Raw genomic sequence first — 15,469 nt, 5'->3', positions numbered from 1 at the left:
CCGGGCACAGCTTGTGAAATCCATCCGTGTTGTGCATGTGGCTGTAGGTCGTAAAATCTTAACTGCCACATGACATTCCATCGTGTGAATGTACTGTAGTTTGTTCACCCCGCCTGCTGTTGGTGGGAGGAATCTCCCCGCTCTGAGCCGCTTCTGGTGGTGGTTAAGACACATTCTCCTGCCTGTGTTTTGGTGCATGTATAGGTGTTGCTCCTTGAGGCTGGTATTTTGCAATCTGTGTGTGTTGTGTGAATGAGCCCGGGTTGCATCGTTTTCACTTCGCTTCTTTTTATGCAAATATACCTGAAAAAAAACCAAACTTGGATTCTTCGACACTTTGTGGGACTGTTGCTTTCCTCTACCCAAAATTCCTTGACTTCCTGCCTCTGAGACTCCATCACAGCCCACACACCCCGCCGCGTAAACGGGACAGTCTGTGTGTCTGGTAAACATCAACGTCCCACAACTTCACCCTCACATTTGTTTGGCTTTCTTAACGTCAGGACAGAGTTACTTTGTACTCTTTCAGTTTAATTTTTGTGCCTGTGCGCCTTTTAAAAATCCATTTTTTAAGGGCAGTTGGCACCTTCATTTCTATTCATCCTCTCCTTCATGAATAAAAGGACCAGAATTGCTTTCCATCTTTTCCTAGTGTAGGGCTTTCTTTCCCTGTTTTTTTTTTCAGAAGAAATAGATAAGCTTGACATTGTAGGGTGTAGTCTTTATTATAACCAAGATTAGAGACATAATCTGATTTTTTTTTCAGATGGGCTTTAAAAATTTTTAATGTTTATTTACTTTTTGAGAGAGAGAAACAGAGTGTGATTGGGGGAGGGGCAGAGAAAGAGGGAGGGAGGCACAGAATCTGAAGCAGGATCCAGGCTCTGCATTATCAGCACAGAGCTCAACGTGGGGCTCAAACCCACGAACCAGGAGATCGTGACCTGAGCTGAAGTCGGATGCTTAACTGACTGAGCCACCCAGGTTGCCCCAGGGCTTTTTTTTTTTTTTTAAATTTTTGAGAGGGAGAGCAGGTGCATGAGTGGGGGAGGGACAGGGAGCGAGGGAAAAAGAATCCCAAGCAGGCTCTTCTGCATTGTCAGCACAGGGCCTATCGTAGGGCTCAATCTCTCTCTCTCTCTGTCTCTCTCTGTCTCTGTCTCTCTCTGTCTCTGTCTCTCTCTCTCTCTCTGTCTCTCTTTCTCTCTCTCTCTCTCTCTCTCTCTCTCACACACACACACACACACACACACACACACACACACACACAAAGAAAGGAAAAACTGGAATTGCTGAGGCAGAGTTAAAGCTGCTGCCCAGTAGTGTTCCAGACTGGGAGGCCCAGTTTACACTTCCACAGGCAGAGGATGAGAGACTGTGGAAGTCACTGGGAAAGTACCTGGCACCCCCGTGGGGAAGGATGGACTCATCAGGAAGAACGTTGCAGCCACCTGGTGGAAAAGTGGGCAGAAGACTGAGCACCTGAGCAGACACTTTACAACGTCTAACTAATGAATTGCTCAGTAATGAATATGTGAAAGGGTGCCCAAACTCCCTAGTCTTCACAGAAATGCAGATTAAAGCCACGGTGTGATAATAGCACTTCATACCCGCCCCCCCCCCCAAGTGAGGGAAAGAAAATACCAGGTGTTGGTTAGGCTGTGAAGTAACAAAAGGCTTTTAGAAACTTGACTAGAATGTTGTTATTACGTCTAAAAAATTAACAGTCATTTCCAAAATTGCATGTGTTTCTTACTGTGTTAAAATATGCATAACAGAATTTCTCAGGTTTTTTTTTTTTTAAGTTGTGAAATACACATAAAACCTGTCGTGCTCTTCGAGGCATCCAGAAGTACATTGACAGGAATGTTACAGGAGGGCGGGAGAGACTCCGGTCCTGGCTTCCCAGTGGAAGAAAGGATCTCGCAAACAACAGACAGCAGAGGGATAGAGTTTATTGAGGGGAAGTACAAAGCTGTCAAAAGTGAGGGGTCCCGACTGGGGAGCCACCGAGGATTTTTGCCCCTGACTTTTTATTGGGACCTTATCAGAAAGTCTGTGAGATTCCTCTCCTGGCCCCTAGTCCAGGCAGGTCTGGAATACCTTTTTCCCTCCCCCCCGCCCCCCCAAATCCCACCGCCTCTTCAGCCTCCCACTTGCAGCTGCAGCCTGCCTCCCTGAGGGTCGAGGGTCGAGGGTCGCTGATCGACCCCTGCCTGATGTTAACGTTCCCTGCTCATAACCACCACCACCGTCCACCTCCAGAACGTTTTCATCTCCCCGAACAGAAACCCTGTCCCCACGAAACTCTTAACTCCCATCCCTGCCCCCACGGCCCCTGGAGACCTTCATTCTGCTTTCTGTTACTCGGCCTATTCTGGGCACCCCGTATCAATGGGACGATGCAACGTGGGGCCTTTCGTGTCTGGTTCAGCTCACCCCGTGTGAAGTTTCCAGGGCTCACCCACATTGCAGCACGTATCCGGATTTCCGTCCTTTTTAAGGCTGACGAATATTCCACCGTGTGGATAGACCCCATTTTGTTTGTCCCTTCATCTGTCAGTGGACGTCTGGCTGTTGTGAGTAGTGCTGCTGTGAACATGGCCGTACAAACCTCTGTTGAAGTCCCTGCTTTCACTTCTTCCTGGGATACACCCAGAAGTGGCATTGCTGGATCATACGGTAATTCCGTGGTTCATTTTCTTCAACTGCCGAACTGTTTCCCACACCAGCTGCTCCACTTGACGTTCCCAGCAGCGATGCACGAAGGTTCCCGTTTTCTCCAAATCCTTGCCTAGAAATTAGCCCAAGGTGAAGGCTTGAGGTCTCCTCAGGACGTTTCTGAACACGCATCTTGCCTCGGTATGCGTGTGGCTTTCTGCCCCTGAGTGCTCTGGTTGTGAATGTCCTGATTTCCTAGTGTCACCCAGCTTCTCCTCTGGGCCTTAGGTGGCCTGTGGTCTGCTGGGTCCCTGATCCCTTCCCCTCAGCGTCTGTGGGCTTGTGGTCTCCTTTTCTGAGCAGTGCCCGCCATTTTCCGTCTGTGTTCCAAGTTTGGTCCCTCAGGTCCCCCACCGGACAGGTCAGAGTGGACCACACAGTAATCTGTGAGTCAAGTCTGCCCTGTTACCTCTGGTTTAAGGTGGGGATGGGAATCGGGCTGCTGCTTGCCCAAAGCAAGACCACCACACCGTGGCGGGTGGGCCAAGGGCTGGTTGAAATGCCAAAGGCCCTTCCTCCAGTTTTGAAGCTGGCTTTTTCTTCATCGGGCGTTTGCTTTGTTGCTGTTAACCTTTGGGTGTTAGCTCCTGGAAAGTTGGTTCCAACAGCACCTGGTGGTGCTTTCAGGGCTTCTGTGGGGAGATGGGAAGCTGGCGCTTCCTTGCCCACCATTTTGTTCTGCATGTCTTCTGGTGGCAAGGTGCGGGAATATTTCTTCAGTCTGATTTTGTTTCCAGTTCATCTAATTAACAGATAATTACTCTTAACTGAATTACCATTGGGCCACTTGAAGCTTTAAAATTCATTCCGTAAATTTTTATTGTCTACTGGGGATACAGCGAACAGATGAAGGGCCATCTTGTGTTTTAATAGAGCAAGACAGACCATAAGCAGGTTCCAGAGATACAGCGATGGTGACCGGTGAGAGGCAGCAAATGAGCACTGAAAGGAAGTTAGGGTGGCTGTGGGCTGAGGAGGGTGAGCAGTGGCCCAGCCACTGGCCAGGACAGTCCTCCTGAGGGCGTAGAGAGGGCTCCATCATCCCGTGATTTTGGGAACAGGGAGGAAGGTACAGCGACTAGAGCAGAAATGCGGCAGGGTGGGGGACCGTAGGTGCTGAGCAGTCCTGGGACGTGATCTTGTGGCCAGTGTCAAGGACTGGGCTCCCGCTCTAAGGAGGCAGAGCCATGAGAAGGTTTTGAGCAGAGGGATGATTTAATCAAAAGATCCCTGGCACCGGTGTTGAGGATAGGCTGGGGTGAGGGACGAAGGCTGTGCTGGGAGTTCAGGACAGGGTGACACTGGCTTGGGCGAGGGTGGCTGTGTGGAGGTGGTGAGAAGTGGCTGCTTTCTGGGTATATTTGTAGTGAGTGTGTGGCCTCACGAGCCTTGTTGACAGGTCCTGGGTACTGAGAGCCCGAAGGAGCGAGCGCTGAGCCCTGGGGCCCGGTGTTGAGAGGCGGGGGCCTATGGGGACACCGGAATGGAGCCTGAGAAGGAGCAGCAGCAGGGTAGGAGGAGGCCTGGGAGGGCGAACGCCCAGACGGCAGGTGAGGGAGGTGTCTCAGAGCAGGAGCCGTGAGCCTGCCAGATGCTGCCAGGAGGCCCGAGGAGTGAGCACAGGAAGAAGCTGGTCATGGGGGCAGCCATGGGGCTGCCGGTGACCTGGGAGGACTCCTGCTGACTGATGAATGCAGGAGAATTTGAAAGAACATGGCAAAGGTTAAAATACTTCACCGTCTGAGGTTGGTAGTTTTTATCTTAATGAATTGGGTGCCCTGAGATCAGGATACATGTCAGTTTCTATACACTTTCAGGAAGCAAAAAATGCTCCATGCTTGCTTATAAGATATTCTTCTAGGGGCGCCTGGGTGGCGCAGTCGGTTAAGCGTCCGACTTCAGCCAGGTCACGATCTCGCGGTCTGTGAGTTCGAGCCCCGCGTCAGGCTCTGGGCTGATGGCTCAGAGCCTGGAGCCTGTTTCCGATTCTGTGTCTCCCTCTCTCTCTGCCCCTCCCCCGTTCATGCTCTGTCTCTCTCTGTCCCAAAAATAAATAAACGTTGAAAAAAAAAAATTTAAAAAAAAAAAAAAAAAAAAAAAAAAGATATTCTTCTAAAAACAGACACCGCATTAGAGTTTAGCAGATTTAATGAAAGCAAGGCTTGATCACTTCTGTGAAACACAGCAACTCCTGAGCCCCAGCTCTGTTCTCCTCTTGGCCCTCTGTACTCTGATTGTGTGGTTGTGCAGGAGTCTTGCCCACCTGTGACCACACACGTTAAGGCGGAAGTGCAAAGGACCGCGAACTAGGTTCTACAGATGGACCTGCCCAAGAGACTCCATTTCAGGAGCCGAATGGCACCATTCTTACAGCAGGTTGGGAAAGAGGACAGATCTTGGGGATGTAAAAGATCTGGAAGCCATAGGGCTTGACAGTCATAGGGAGTGTGGTTCTGTAGTTCTGAGCCCTGGGGGTGGGAGGGTATTGGCATGGCGGACAGTTCCAGGGTGCTTCCCAGAGAGCATCTAGCTCTGGAGGGGGAGATACTGAGTTGGTTTGGGACATGTTAAGTTTAGGGTTATCAAAAGCAGAAGCCTAGAGCTCAGGAAAGCAGCTGGGAAGACTAGTCTGCTGGTATTAAAGGAGAGTCACAACTGGGAAAGTGTGTGATGAGGAGGGACGGAGCCCCAGCAGGTGAGGGTCTGGTGAAGGAGAGGAGAGCCCCGGTGGCATTAGTTAGGGTGGGTGATGGAGGGCCTGGTGCTGCACGGTGCGGGGGACGAGGCCTGAGGAGGGGTCCCTGCCTGGCTGGTTGGAACACGGATGTGCCTTCACCATTTGGGGGGTGCCGTTCACAGGCTTCATGTGCGTCAACCAGAAGTCCCCTTGGAGAGACACATGCACACTCCCCACACCATGGATGTGTGTGTGTGGACACGTGTTTGTATAGTTTAGTATGGTTTGCTCCTTTAGGCTGGGATTCTCTCTAAAACAATGCATAAAAAATGAATTACGTTGTCACCCATGAGGAAGGCAGTGGGATGGCTGGGGAACAGGGATGAAAGAGATTTTTCACTGTAGACCTTTTTATTTATTTCAAAATATTGAACTGCATGAATGTGGTTACCTGCTCAAAAAATGTAAACAACTTAAAAATGTTTTAATTTTAAATTGTACCGATATGGAGTAATCTGTCTCTAGTTAATTGGATAATGGGCAGAAGAGTGAATTTAATAGGATCCCATATCATTAAATGGTGTGTGTGTGTGTGTGTGTGTGTGTGTGTGTGTGTGTGTGTGTTTGTTTTAGATACAGATGGCAATATTTGCTTATTTATGCAAAGAATGTTTCTAGACAGAGACCCACACTGGCAAGGGGATGTCTCCGGGAGGAGAAGGGGCTGAGGGACTAGGGCAGGGAGCAGAGATGGCTTTTACTTCCTGCCCTTTTAACTCCTTTGGTGAATGAGTTACTGCATTTATCTGACAGTCTCTGTGGATCGCGTGCTCTGTGCTCGCTGCAAGGTGGGCGGCAGGGAGCAGACCTGGCGGCCCCGCCCTCCATCCGGAAAGGGGCCCTAAGCTGTGTGCAGGTCTGACTTGTGGCGGTAGGCACCTCACAGTCATTTGCCGCCTGCCTTCCTCCTCTTGCTGGGGGGATCCTGGAGAGGGCTAGAGTCTGCTCTCTTTCCATCCCGGAGCTGACCTTCACCTCCTCCGTCCAGGGCGCCTTCTTCAGCAGAAGATGCTGCTTGTCTGCAGAGCGCGCGGCAAGAGGACAGGGGCTCGGGAGGAGGTGCTGACTCCGAGACAAAGCCAGAAAGCCAAAAGCATGGTTGGTGATTTAAAACATGGCTGACTTAAAATCATGAAAGCTTGGAAATTTCATAAGCTTTTAGGTGAATTATATAGAAGGTGACATAAACTGCTGTTATCTAAATTCCTATTTTTGACAGTTCAACCTCCAATGGTTTTATTTTTCAAACGGGAGACTTTTTTTTTTTTTTTTTTTAAAGAGAGCATGAGCTGAGGACAGGGGCAGGGGGAGAGAGAGAATCTTAAGCAGGCTTCACGCTCAGCGCAAAGCCCAGTGCCGGGCTCCATCCCATGAGCCTGGCGTCATGACCTGAGCTGAAACCAACAGTCTGACACTCAACCAAAAGAGCCACCCAGGAGCCCCCCCCCAACGTTTTTTAAATAACTTTTTCCAGGGCGCCTGGGTGGCGCAGTCGGTTAAGCGTCCGACTTCAGCCAGGTCACGATCTCGCGGTCCCGGAGTTCGAGCCCCGCGTTGGGCTCTGGGCTGATGGCTCAGAGCCTGGAGCCTGCTTCCGATTCTGTGTCTCCCTCTCTCTCTGCCCCTCCCCCGCTCATGCTCTGTCTCTCTCTGTCCCAAAAATAAATAAACGTTGAAAAAAAAAATTTAAATAACTTTTTCCTTTTTGTTAATTGAGGTATAATAACGTTCATCCAATAAAGTACATAGCTCATCAGAATTACTTAACGTGTATATACGTCCATTGACCACACCCAGATGAAGCTGTCGAACATTTCCAGAAGCCCAGGAATCTCCCTCATGCCTCTCCCCCACCTGAAACCCTTCCCGGGAACCATTGTCCTGACTTCTGTCACCACCAGTTTCGCTGAGTTAGAAGCACAGAGTGTATACTCCTGTGGCTTTCTCACTCAGCATCCTATCTGTGGGATTCATCTAGATTATCACGAGGAGTGGTGATACTTTCTTGCTGCTGAGTTGTATTCTATGATGCGAATATACCGCAACTTATTTGTCTGTTTACCTGTTGATAGACACTGAGGCTGTTTTCAGTTTTTGGCTGTTATTAAAGCTGCTGTGAACATTCTCGCTCAAGTCTTCGGATGGAAGATTCAAGTGTTTTAGACTTAGAAGTTCAAATGGCATTGTTTCAGAAAGTGTTGTGTTTAGCACTGGTTCCTCGTGTATACTGGCTACAGACGACTTCCCATGTGGCCGGGCATCTTTGGTCCCAGCAGGGCACGGTAGCCCCAGAGAAGCCTGTGGCTGCAGCAATAATGCCACTCCTTTCAGAGTAACTTCCCTTTCCTGATTGTTTTTTTTTTTTAATTTTTTTTTAACATTTACTTATTTTTGAGAGACAGCACAAGTGGGGAGGGGCAGAGAGATAGGGTGACACAGAATCTGAAGCAGGCTGCAGGCTCTGGAGCTCTGTCACCGCAGAGCCCAATGTGGGGCTCGGACCCACAAACTGTAAGATCATGATCTGAGCTGAAGTCGGACCCTTAACCGACTGAGCCATCCAGGCAACCCCTGATTGTTTTTTGTATAGTATTTGTCAGAGCCCATTTTTATTAGTTCTGCTAAGTGTTGTGCATTTTAATTTTTTCTAATTATTCTTTGCAAGCGGATACTTGAGTTACTGTGGAATTTGTGCTCTTCAGTTCTCAGCTAAAAGTTGCAGGAAGTGGGAAAAGTACATATGGGTACGTAGATTATACAGTTGCGTATAAATAACTTATTGGAACATTTGACCTTCTGCCCAGAAACTCTACCTGAAAACACGAGAGACTCTTCCCTTAACAAAACCACAGAACCTCTGCAAAGGTATGTCCATCCACCGTTGGAGTTGTCTTCCCTCCCTGCCTTTTGAGTAAATAGTGATGCGTGTGTAAGTCTTTTTCTTCTCTCTTAGGTTCCACCCACAAATCAGATGGTTCCAAAAAGACGACGTGGTCATACTGAAGATAAGAATAAGGAACGTAAAGGATTACAACTGTAAATATTTCAGAGATAGAGTCGTGTTCAGGTAGGTTCATGTGTGTCTTATAAAGGACACTAGAAATCACTTCTAACACGTGAGAAGACCGATCTCTCCTTCTGCAAACCTAGTGCCTGGGCGGGAGAGAAATTTTACGTGGCCGATATGGAGCTGCAGGCCAACATAGTAAGAGACGGCTGCAAGTGCACGATTGCAGACGAGGAACCTGTCATCACTCTCGCGAAGGAGAGAAAGGAGCCTTGGGGCAGCTTACTCAAACAGAGGGTGAGTGCACATTGGCCCCGGCTGCTCTCAGCACCCCGAGCGTCACCTGTTCTCTCACTTACCGTCACCTCTTCTGTTGAACAGAATCCTAATGTGGCTTTCGATTTCGATCACTGGGAAGAACGTGAAGAAGAGGAGAGCCCCTTCCCCAAGGGTAAGTTGGGGTGCACCCCTTCCTGGGGAGGGACAGGTGCTGAACGCCACGGGGCTCACCTGATCACGCCGCTGGCTTGAGGGCTGAGGCCTTGGTGGGAATCGGTCGGTCGTTAACAGGAAGCCCTTAGGAATTCGTTTCCCCCTTGTGGTCGATCTTGGTGATAAATGATCTGGTTTGAGGAAGCATCAGCTCTTAATTATAAGCATATCTTCTTATAACACTTGTGCACATCTTCCCAGGATAGTAATTTATTTATAAGCAGGCCAGTTTTACCTGTTCATTTCTTGCCTATTTCTTCACTATTTAGTCAAAATCTGAAATAAGTTATTAAAAATAGAACTACCCTACAACCCAGCAATTGCACTACTAGGTATTTACCCAAAGGATACAAAAATACCGATTCAAAGGCTCACAGGCACCCCAGCATTTATGGCGGCATTATTAACAACAGCCAAATTATGGAAAGAGCTCAAATGTCCACTGACCGATGAGTGGTATATATATGCAATGGAGTATTACTTGGCAATCAAGAAGAATGAAATGTTGCCATTTGCAATAACATAGATGGGACTAGAGTGTATTATGCTAAGCAAAATAATTAGAGAAAGACAAATATATGATTTCACTTGTGGAATTTAAGAAACAAAACAGATGGGGGCGCCTGGGTGGTGCAGTCGGTTAAGCGTCCGACTTCAGCCAGGTCACGATCTCACGGTCCGTGAGTTCGAGCCCCGCGTCAGGCTCTGGGCTGATGGCTCAGAGCCTGGAGCCTGCTTCCGATTCTGTGTCTCCCTCTCTCTGCCCCTCCCCCGTTCATGCTCTGTCTCTCTCTGTCCCAAAAATAAATAAATGTTGAAAAAAAAAATTAAAAAAAAAAAAAAAGAAACAAAACAGATGAACATAGGGGAAGGGAAGGGAAAATAAGATAAAAAGAGAGAGGGAGGCAAACCATAAAATAAATACAGAGAACAAACTGAGGGTTGATGGAAGGAGGTGGGCGGGGGGATGGGTTAAATGGGTGATGGGCATTAAGGAGGGCACTTGTTGGGATGAGCACTGGGTGTTATATGTACGTGATGAATCACTAGATTCTACTTTTTTTTTTTATGTTTATTTTTGAGAGAGGGAGAAAGAGAGTGTGAGCAGGGGAGGGGCAGAGAGAGAGGGAGACACAGAATGTGAAGCAGGCTCCAGGCTCTGAGCTGTCAGCACGGGGCTGACAGCAATGCGGGGCTTGAACTCACAAGCTGCGAGATCATGACCTGAGCCACAGTCGGACTCTGAACCCACTGAGCCACCCAGGAGCCCCGCTAGATTCTACTTCTAAACCATTATTACGCTTGGATTTCAATAAAATTTAAAAATTAAAATAAGTTGCAAAATAGCGCTCTAGAACCTAAGGGACTTTTTTTTTTTTCCTACATTGGCCAAAATAATGGTGGGGCTGGGGAAGGGAGATTTGCTAATCAGCCTGTAATTAAAAGGTTTTCAACAATATCTCTTATAGTTGTGAATTGTAAAAACCTGCCCTTGAAGGTGGCAGAGGTGGCTGAGAGCAGTGACGGGACATTGGAGGATGACGGAAGCGAGAGTGAATGAGCAGAGTCAGACCCAGAAGGGTGGCCGGAACCGCACAGAGATGGACACACGGTGTGGCTGGGATTTCAGGAGACAAGCCGTCATGGCCAACCTGTCCTTGACTCAAGGATAAATTAGGACCTAGTGTCATCCTGTGCACTGGGATTGGTATTGGCGAGAGATGGGCTGCAGGGGCTCTGGGAGAAGGGGGGAGGGCACTGCTGTCACTCGGGCCCAGCCTCCTCCTGAGCCATCCATCCCACACTGGTCACACGCAGCCCGTCCTAACACTCGCCTTGAATGACGGGGAGCACGGTGTGCATTTGAGGGATGAATTGTACTTTCTGGAGCTAGTCTGTTTGCGTTTTCGTGTAGACCTGTTTGGTACATTGCTAAAAACCTGGTGTCCTGCATAGAAATTGAGGTTTCCAGCTTACAAAGTCATGCTCAGCACTGCCTAACAGAGCTTTCAGCCATGAGCTAGTTGGGATTCAGCAAAACTCGGAGTGAAGCTCTAGGATAGACCAAGGGTAAAAGTGGGGTGGCCTCGGCAACTCCCAGCCGGACCTAGGGCTTTCTAGAGGAAAAGCTACTGCTTCTGAAGAACCACCTGGGCTGCAGAGTCCTGGGCAAATGGGACAGAGGTTTGTCTTTAGTGGAATCTGGAAAGGACCTGTGGGGCCTTAGAGGTGACCCTCAGGACAGCTGGGTGTGAGGAGCCAGGACATTCACGATGCCATCCTGGGGTGGGGCTGCGGCCTGCAGGGTCGCGAGGTTCCCGGAGGAAGGTGTCCCGTCACCACCTGACTGTGGGGGCGCCCCGAGCCTGATGCCCGCGCCAACTGGGAGAGTTAGAAAGGAACAGAATGCGAGCCCCACGCACGGCTTTGCTGTGCCTCGAAGCAGGAAAGAAAAGGGACAGAACATGACTGTCGTGACTGTCCCCAAGATTTTTATTCTTAGTGTACGTCAGAAAGCACAGGTGTCCGCGTTTGTGTTTGTCCCGGGTACATAAGCCACCTCTGGAACGATAGGTAAACTCTGTCATCAGGCTGTCCCGTGAGTAGGTTTGGATCACGCTCTGGCTCTCAGTTTCCTCATCTGTAAAATAAGACATTCTGCTCATGGTGTGGCCTGCCCTTGCTTCGGGCATTGCCCCAGCACGCTGCCGGGCAGGGGCCTCTGTTCCGCGCAGCGCCTCGGTGATGGAGGTCAGACCCCTGCCCGCTGCGGGGAGCGCTCCCTTGCTGCTGCTGTGACTCCCGTGGGTTGACCGGCAGGTGTCACGTGGACACGTGCGGTACGGTGGTGATTGTCCTTTTTCTTCACTAAATTGTGCAGGCTCTTCAGGAAGTAGGAAGTCCTGGTCTTTGATGGCAAAGGTTTTGTAATGTCCTCAGCAGGTGTCGGTTTCTGTAAATAGAACTTTTGCTCCCACTGGGAGAGCCTTTGGACTGGTGGCCGGGCCTCCTGAGCTGCACTGGCTTTTCTTGTGATTGTTGGCCACCCGCCGTTGATGCTCACTTATAATCACTCTCTTTTGTAAAACGTAGCCCATAATAAGAGCAAGTAAGAGAGCTGCATAAAGGGAGGGGGGTGGGTTCTGGTTCTCTCGTGTCGTTCACAGACAGCCAAAGGGAAATGGTGGGGGAGCAGGGCTGTAGGTTTCAATCTTGCCTTCTTTTTTCTGACATTGAAATGTACTACCTGAAGTCCTGGATAACATTCTGTAGGATGTAGGCACCGACTTGTGAAATGTAAACAATGACCAGTTGTTTTTGTTCTATTAATACATATTGATTTCACGTTTGGGGAAGATTTCCGAAATGCAAAGTGAAAGTGCTTTTGTCTCTATGCCTTCTAAAATTGCTCTCATACTTAGTCGTGGTGTGAATATTTTTTGTAGTATATCAATAAAATTTCAGCGTTTTCACAGAAATGCCATTTTACGTTTTTTTAGACAGTGTTTTTCCCTGAGTGCCGAACGCAAACTATGATTTTATTCATCACCCTTTCTGGTTTGACCAGTGTCTGTGAGGGCTGAGGTGGGGCCTGTCCTGGGCACCAGGCTGCGGATGGTTCTGGATGGTCCGTCTTGCAGTGGGGGCCTCGACATTCAGCCTGGGATAGACCTGCCTCGGACACGGGGGTGCGGTACTTCTGGGAGCGGCGAGGGTGGGCAGTAAAACATCTGTACTTCAGTGTGTTAAGAATCTGTTTCGATCAGAGCAAAACGTGTGTGTATTTTTGCACACCTTCTTGGTCCCTGGTTTAAAGAGTGCCCTTTATCTAAGTAGATGTGATGTGCCTCCCCCCGCTGAAGCGTCACAGTCGTAAGGTGGTAGTTTTCACTGAGCCCTCGGCTGGCCGCCAGCCTTCAGTTAGGTTGCATCTTCACTGCTAACTTCGGCAAACGCCTGTCCGTTCTCTCTAGAACCCCCACCCAGAGAACTGAGGCTATGGAAACATAACAGCGTTATGAACACCTGAATACGTGTTTTTTTTGGGTTTTTTTTTCCCTTGAGGAAGACACCAGGTAGAAATAACCACAAATACCGCTTACGCAAATAAATCCGTCGCAGCTTGGACTTGGCTCCGGGAGGCCGGGCTTGCTACTCTGGAGCTTCCTCTGGCGGCACGACCTCCATCAGCATCTGAAGGTGCATGGTGACGGGCTCTGGAGCAAAAGCCAGTCAACAAGTGCGGTCAGAGGGGCGCAGAAATCTGGCTCCCGCCCCCTGGGGCCGTGTCCTCTGTTCGAGCCGCGCTCAGGGGTCAGGGGCCCGAGGGGCTCAGAACCATCCTGGGAGCCACAGTGGCTCTTTGGAGGTAAGTTACTTCCCGGAAAAGCATTGGGAACCTGCTATTTTATTGCCACCAAACCCCGTCCTCTACAGGGAAGATCTGCAGGACTCGTGTGTACATATTTAACTACCACTGACCAAGAGTTGAATATGTGGCTGGAAGGCACCAGGCCTGCATCTTGCCTAAAACCCAGATAGTTTCTTCTTTCCACCTCCTCAAGCCCAGCTTCCTACCAGTTTTTGCAGGGAGCGGGTGGAGTAAGTTTTCTAAAGCTGAGAGGTAAGCCCTGCTTTGTCCCTGTAGGTTGTGAGTCGTCCTGGCCAGATTCTCTGTCGGGACGATCAGATCTGAATTCATGCTCCGAGGCCTGGGGAAAATGGCTGTCCTCACAGTAACCACCGGACTTTCCTGTCTCTAGTCGTGTGCCTGCAGCCCTCTCTCAGCTTCGGGCTTCGATCAGAGGAAAGAGGTTGTGCGGTGGGGAGAGCTGCTTCCGGAAAGGAAAATGTCCCCGGTAGAAACAATAAAGCCGAATTTTGGGTTTGGTTTCACTTTGTTAATCAACATGAAACAGATTCGCTCTTGCTGTAACACCTATGTCAGGTTTCCCAGGTGAGGCAGTGCCCGGGCTGGGGAGCGGCCCCTGGAAAGTCCAGGGTCAACCTCACCGCCTCGCAGTTGGGTTTTGCTATCGTACCTCGTACGTCTCCCCGAGTCGCACGTACGGAAGTAAAACCAGATAGGAGTGCCTGCAGGGACGGCTGTGCTTCCCTGCTTTCCTGCTCGGACAAGCTGAGGGAGAAGGGGCCTGTTTTCGTCACATCTACTCTATGGATACTAGGTGGCTGTTGCATAGACCCGGAGTGAAACTGCACAGCCCAATTCCCGCCTTCTAGAAACAGTACAGGGAGTGGGGGACCGAGAAAGGGCTGTCAGAGGTAGAGGACCCTTGACGGGCGAGGGTGCTGGGGGCTGGCTCCCTGTGGTTGAATCTGCAGCACAGGATGTGATGCTGTGAGTGCCCCCCCCCCCCAGGTGCGCTGTACGCAGAGGCCCCTTGATGTACTTGGTACCACGACTTTGTTTTTCCAAAGTGAAAGTGGTTAACGTAGCTACGCTTCCTAACAATTGCCCTAACGCAGCTGAGGGGCCAGGATGGCTGAGTGGTGAGAGCTGTGGCTCCGGCATTGGAAGGCTCAGGCCCTCGTCCTGACTCTGTCACGTTCTGGGTGTCTCGGGGGTGCTGCTGAGCCTCAGATGGCGTCTGTGTATCAGACGAAAGAAAGTGGGGCTCTGGAGGTTGGATGCACAACGATGTGAATACACTTATCCGTACTGAAGCCTACACTTAAAAACCGTTAGGATGGTCAGTGTTATGTGTACTTTACGGTGGAAAATAAGAAAAGCAGATGGTGATGTCCCTTCCTACTTGTTACAGTAATTGACGGGGACAAGGGACGAGGCCACGGGTGGACCCCAGAGGTGTCACACTGAGAGGATGAAATTTGCTAGCTGCCTGAGATCCTGCGATAAGAAAGTTGTTAGAACCAGGACAGGTGAGGTGCGGGACGCTGTGCCTGTCTGCGCCTCGCCAACAGCACGACAGTCCCCGTGTTGGTACTTACTTAAGATTTTCTGAGCCCATCCAAACTTATAGTGGACAAAAAGGAAGTAAAATATAAGGCCGCTGAGTATAAATAGCACACAGTAGAGATATTCCCACGCGGGTTCGCTGATGATTGGGGCCAAAACCAAAAACACGGAGACGAGAGTCACCAAGATGGGGATGAAAATGGGCACCTGCAGGCGAGACAACATGGAGTCATGATTTGACCACGTGCACTCCTGTCCTTCCCGAAAGTTTTCATTCAAAACAAAACACTGAGTGGGAAAGAATGTAATGAACTCTGTGTGCCCCTCCTCCAATTTCAGTAATTTTAATTCCTCCCCCTCTGCCCCCCCCCCCCCCCCGCCTCTCCCTGAAAGTTCCCTGCACGCTGGCAGTTGGGTCTGGAGGCAAGAATACTTGGTCGTTGGAACGGCAGCGCTTCCTTTCCTAAACCCATCATGAGGCCCTTAAAGTCTCATTGTCCCACTTCTGAATCGCCAGGGTCAGTCAGTGGCTTCAGGGGCAGGAGAGGAAGCCAGTGCCACCGGGTCTGGATTC

At 49.9% G+C, this 15,469-nt stretch overlaps 2 protein-coding genes across 6 annotated transcripts in view; one reads left to right on the top strand and one right to left on the bottom strand.

The window, feature by feature from the left end:
• Positions 1-11,598, top strand: part of TDRD12 (tudor domain containing 12) — a 78,874-nt gene extending 67,276 nt beyond the window's left edge. The window contains exons 27-32 of the mRNA XM_043599093.1: positions 6,447-6,556; positions 8,263-8,323; positions 8,412-8,525; positions 8,609-8,762; positions 8,847-8,916; positions 10,427-11,598. Of these exons, the coding sequence (XP_043455028.1) occupies positions 6,447-6,556; positions 8,263-8,323; positions 8,412-8,525; positions 8,609-8,762; positions 8,847-8,916; positions 10,427-10,518 (601 nt within the window). The 3' untranslated portion in view covers positions 10,519-11,598. The remainder of the gene's footprint in view (positions 1-6,446; positions 6,557-8,262; positions 8,324-8,411; positions 8,526-8,608; positions 8,763-8,846; positions 8,917-10,426) is intronic.
• Positions 11,428-15,469, bottom strand: part of SLC7A9 (solute carrier family 7 member 9) — a 27,295-nt gene continuing 23,253 nt past the window's right edge. For 3 of the 5 annotated variants that reach the window (XM_043599094.1, XM_043599097.1, XM_043599098.1), the window contains 2 exons: positions 14,928-15,102; positions 11,428-13,174 (listed from right to left, as the gene is read on the bottom strand). In XM_043599094.1, coding sequence (XP_043455029.1) covers positions 13,110-13,174; positions 14,928-15,102 — 240 coding nt within the window. In that variant the 3' untranslated portion in view covers positions 11,428-13,109. The remainder of the gene's footprint in view (positions 13,175-14,927; positions 15,103-15,469) is intronic. The other 2 variants (XM_043599096.1, XM_043599095.1) reach the window with 2 other exon arrangements.

Source organism: Prionailurus bengalensis, chromosome E2 (genome assembly GCF_016509475.1).
Source record: "Prionailurus bengalensis isolate Pbe53 chromosome E2, Fcat_Pben_1.1_paternal_pri, whole genome shotgun sequence".
In the NCBI taxonomy this organism is placed as follows: Eukaryota; Metazoa; Chordata; class Mammalia; order Carnivora; family Felidae; genus Prionailurus; species Prionailurus bengalensis.
The sequence above is the reverse complement of the archived record's forward strand: the minus strand, read 5'-3'. Positions and strand labels throughout refer to the sequence as shown.